General features: G+C 60.1%; 1 protein-coding gene across 2 annotated transcripts in view; it reads left to right on the top strand.

The window, feature by feature from the left end:
- BGN (biglycan) overlaps positions 1 to 1,589 on the top strand; it is a 14,865-nt gene extending 13,276 nt beyond the window's left edge. For both annotated transcript variants that reach the window (XM_017880796.1, XM_017880797.1), the window contains exon 8: positions 256 to 1,589. In XM_017880796.1, coding sequence (XP_017736285.1) covers positions 256 to 453 — 198 coding nt within the window. In that variant the 3' untranslated portion in view covers positions 454 to 1,589. The remainder of the gene's footprint in view (positions 1 to 255) is intronic.
- Positions 1,590 to 4,433: the final 2,844 nt, after the last annotated feature.

Here is a 4,433-nt window from a genome sequence, read left to right as displayed (position 1 = left end):
CCCACCCCCACATGTCCTCAACCTGCCCCACCTGAGACCCTCATCCTGGTCCCTGGTCACATCCAGTGCCTTAATCCTGGCTGACACCCACACAAAGAACACACCCATGCCTTGGTTTGTTCCTCCCAAAAACAGGGAGCCTCTGGTGTGGCCCTTGAAGTAGGGTGCAGAGGTAACAGCAAAATGCCTCCTGGAGGCAGCGGGCTTGGCATGGAGGGAGGGAGGCCTGCAGTGACCCGGCCCCTCTGCCTTCAGGTGGTCTATCTGCACTCCAACAACATCACCAAAGTGGGTGTCAACGACTTCTGTCCCGTGGGCTTCGGGGTGAAGCGGGCCTACTACAACGGCATCAGCCTCTTCAACAACCCCGTGCCCTACTGGGAGGTGCAGCCAGCCACCTTCCGCTGCGTCACTGACCGCCTGGCCATCCAGTTTGGCAACTACAAAAAGTAGAGGCAGCTACAGCCACCGCGGGGCCTCGGTGGGGGTCTCTGGGGAACACAGCCAGACATCCTGATGGGGAGGCAGAGCCAGGAAGCTAAGCCAGGACCCAGCTGCGTCCAACCCAGCCCCCCACCTCAGGTCCCTGACCCCAGCTCGCCGCCCCATCACGGCCTCTCCCTGGCTCCCAAGGGTGCAGGTGGGGCTCAAGGTCTGGCCCCCATCACATGCTCCCTCCACCTCAGAGCTGCCCCTGCTCTCCCACCACAGCCACCCAGAGGCACCCCATGAAGCTTTTTTCTCATTCACTCCCAAACCCAAGTGTCCAAGGCTCCAGTCCTAGGAGAATGGTCCCTGGGTCAGCAGCCAGGAGGTGTTCCATAAGAATGGGGACAGTGAACTCTGCCAGGGCTGTTGCACCTGTCCAGACACGCATGTTCTGCTCCTCCTCCTCATGCATTTCCAGCCTTTCAACTCTTCCCACTGCCGCGGCTCCCCTCAGCCCCCTTGCAAGTTCATGGCCTGTCCCTCCCAGACCCCTGCTCCACTGGCCCTTCGACCAGTCCTCCCTTCTGTTCTCTCTTTCCCCTTCTTTCTCCTCTCTCTCTCTCTCTCTCTCTCTCTCTCTCTCTCTCCTCTCTCTGTGTGTGTCTTGTGCTTCCTCAGACCTTTCTCGCTTCTGAGCTTGGTGGCCTGTCCCCTCCATCTCTCCAAACCTGGCTTTGCCTGTCCCTTTCTCTCCACACCCTCTGGCCTTCTGCGTTGAGCTGGGTCTGCTTTCTGTCTGTCCGGCCTGCACCCAGCCCCTGCCCACGAAACCCCAGGGACAGCGGTCTCCCCAGCCTGCCCTGCCCAGCCCTTGCCCCCAAACCTGTACAGTCCCAGAGGAGGCCGGAAGTTGGAGGCCCAGCATCCTTCCCAGATGACACCATCAAGGAGGGGAGCCTTAGGCTGGTCAGGCCCTGGCCCTTCTGCCCCAAAGAAACGAGAGGCCCCACATTCCGCCAGAGTCCCAGACACCGGTTTTCATGGAACCCCCTCACCGCCACTGGCGGCTAGGTCTCCCCTTTCCTTCTGGTTCAGCGCAAGGAGGGGCTGCTTCTGAGGTCGGTGGCTGTCTTTCCATTAAAGAAACACTGTGCAACATGGCTCCGTGCGCTGCTCCTGTGGCGGCCTGGCTTCTCCATGCCCCTCCTGGCCCTTGGGCTCCTCACCCTCAGAAGAGGGGCCCCGTCATCCTCAGGTCTGGGCTAGCCGGTTTCCCCTCCCTCCTAGACACTCATGGCCCCAGCTGTCCCGAGACAGGGCTCCAGAATCCAAACAGGCCTGAATGGCACCTGCCCCCTCAGCGTGGAGCGTTTGCCAAGAACACACCGACTGCAGGCACCAGGCTAGAGCCTGGAAATCTAAGCGGGACCCGGGCTGCCCAGCTCCATGGAGTCTAGGGTACCGAGGCACCACCAACACCCAAGGGGTAACACAGGAGGGACGGGGCCCCATGGAGCCAGGGCAGGGTGCTGTGTGCACCCACTTGCTCTGGCCTGGCCTTGGCTCCCCAGCCAGCCCCCTAGCAAGTCACACTGTGCGCCGGGAGAGTGGAGCTCGGGCTGCGAGGCATTGGCACCGGCTCCAGAGAGAGGATCCAGGTCAGCTGCATGCTGGGGACACAGGTCGTCCCGGAAAGGACAGCTTGGAGGGGAACAGTCTCCAGAGCAACACTACCACCTGTGACTTTCCTTTGGTCCTGCACGAAGAGCCTCAGAGCAGGTGGCGGAACCTGGGGCTTCCCTGGGCAGCTCCAGGCTCCCAACAGCAATAGAGTGGGCAGGGCCCGCGTGAGTCACAGCCTGGCACTGTGTGTTGGCTCCTCGCACATAACTGTGTCTTTAAGCCTGGACTGGCACTGGGGCACTGGCGTTCCCAGGTTTCTCCTTCCTGGGATAGGAGTTGCCACGCAGTGTGGTGGCCCAGTGATAGAATGTCACCATCAGCGTCATAGCACTATTCTGGGCCATGTGCTCCACGGCCTGGCAATGTCTGCTGAGTTGGGCAGGCGTGGTGCAAGGGAACTGGTCAGGGGCCAGGAGTCAAGGCTTCAGGCAAGTCCCCTCACTGGCTGGGAGGAGGGGCAGCCAGCACTACGGCCTGGCAGAGATGGAAAGATGGGGCTTCCGCCCATTCATCTGTGAGTGAGTCTTGGGGCACTGGCTCTGTGTTCAGTGGGTCCAGCACAGCCCCCATGAATCTCTGTCCACTCTTCCTGCCTCCCTCCCATCCCTCCTGTGCCTCGTTTCCTCTCTGTCTCCCTCTCATTTCATACACCTTCATCACACCCGTCCTCTGCATGTCCCAGCTCGGGGATGCAGTGTGGGTGGAGGACAAGCTAGCGGGACGAGTGTGATATAGGTGGTCAGTGCAGAGGAAGGCATCCTGCGGGCTGCGTGCTTAGTCCACACAGCAGGGAGTGCCCTGCAGGCAGCACACACTCTGCCTGGACGGGGTGCCAAGTCCCCCAGGCAGGAGCCCAGAGCTGGACAGGGTCACAGCCTGCAAGGGCTTCTGGGTCATGGTGGAAGGTGAGCTCCATCCTCAAAGCAGTTGGTCCTGACCACAGTGTGAAGATGAATCACGTAGCCTCACTCCACTGCCAAGTTTGGTAAAAACTGTTAAATAATACTAGCCAAGGTGAGACTGATTTGGGCTTAAAAAAGAAAATGGCTGGGCGTGGTGGCTCACGGCTGTCATCTCAGCACTTTGGGAGGCCAAGGTAGGAAGACTGCTTGAGGCCAGGAGTCCAAGACCAGCCTGGGCAGCACAGTGAGACCCCATCTCTAAAAAAACAAAAAACTAAAAAATTAGCTAGGCATTGGGGCACACACTGGTGGTCCCAGCTACTCAAGGGACTGAGGTGGGAGGATCACTTGTGCTGAGAAGTTTCTCCCTGCAAACTGCCAATCTCCCACATTTATTTGCAAGTGGCTTGGAAAGTAGGACTGTGCTCAGGGCCCCAGCTGTGGCACAGGAAGGCCCAGGGTGGACAACAGGTGGGCTGCAGGTTCCAGCCCATCTTTGCTTGAGTAAGAGCCCCTGAACTTGGGGACAGATTGGGTGTAGTGTGAGAACGGGGTTGGTTGTGATGCTCCCTGGCCTGGAGAGGGGAAGAGGGCCCTGAGGACCCCCGACTGAGGGCCAGAAGCACCCCGGAGCTGTTGGAAGGCAGCAGGCGTGGGCTTACACACGTATGCACGCACAAACACACGTGCACACGCACACAAATGCATACACAAACACGCACGCACACATGCACACTTGAACACACAAACACAAGCACACAGAAACACAAACATGCCGCACAAACACATGTGCATACAAACACGCACAGCAATGAAGGTCACAAAGCCGCTTCCTTGGGGAGTGGCTGTGGAAGGCGCGGGGCCGCAGTGGGGCCATTTCCCAGCATTTGCTGCAGGTCAGGTGCCTTCTGGGCACAGCAGGGCCCAGCAGGAGCCTAAGCCGAATCACTGCTAGGGTTTAGACGAGTCTGGGCTTGCCAAAGGGACAGCAAGCCAGACCTTGGCAGACTGGGCCCACAATGTGGGCAAGACCCCTGAGGGACACGACCCCTCCTTGGAGGGCTGCAGGGGCAGGTGGCAGGCCTGGGAGCCAAGTCAGAGGGGCTGCCCTGAGGAGTTGGCAGTGGCCTGGTCTCCAGGCTCTGCTCCCACAGGCTCCAGCTCTAGTCTCGGGAGGCACGGACCGCAGGAGGAGGCCAAGCCCCTGCCTACCACTCTGGACAGCCAGAGCAGGGCAACATCACCAGCAGAGAGACCTTGTCTCCCTCAGCTTCTGGTAGGGCACAGCCTCTTTGGCGCCCTGGAGAACCCCGGGCAGCCTGGGTGCTGAAAGGCCCTGATGCCTGCTGCACATGGGCAGCCAGGGCCCAGGCAAGAGTGCCCAGGGGACTATGCTGGAGCTGCACTGGCAGGAGTCAT

The sequence above is a fragment of the Rhinopithecus bieti genome, unplaced genomic scaffold (genome assembly GCF_001698545.2).
Source record: "Rhinopithecus bieti isolate Rb0 unplaced genomic scaffold, ASM169854v2 scaffold_12667, whole genome shotgun sequence".
NCBI lineage: Eukaryota > Metazoa > Chordata > Mammalia > Primates > Cercopithecidae > Rhinopithecus > Rhinopithecus bieti.
This window is presented reverse-complemented; position numbering and strand designations above follow the sequence as displayed.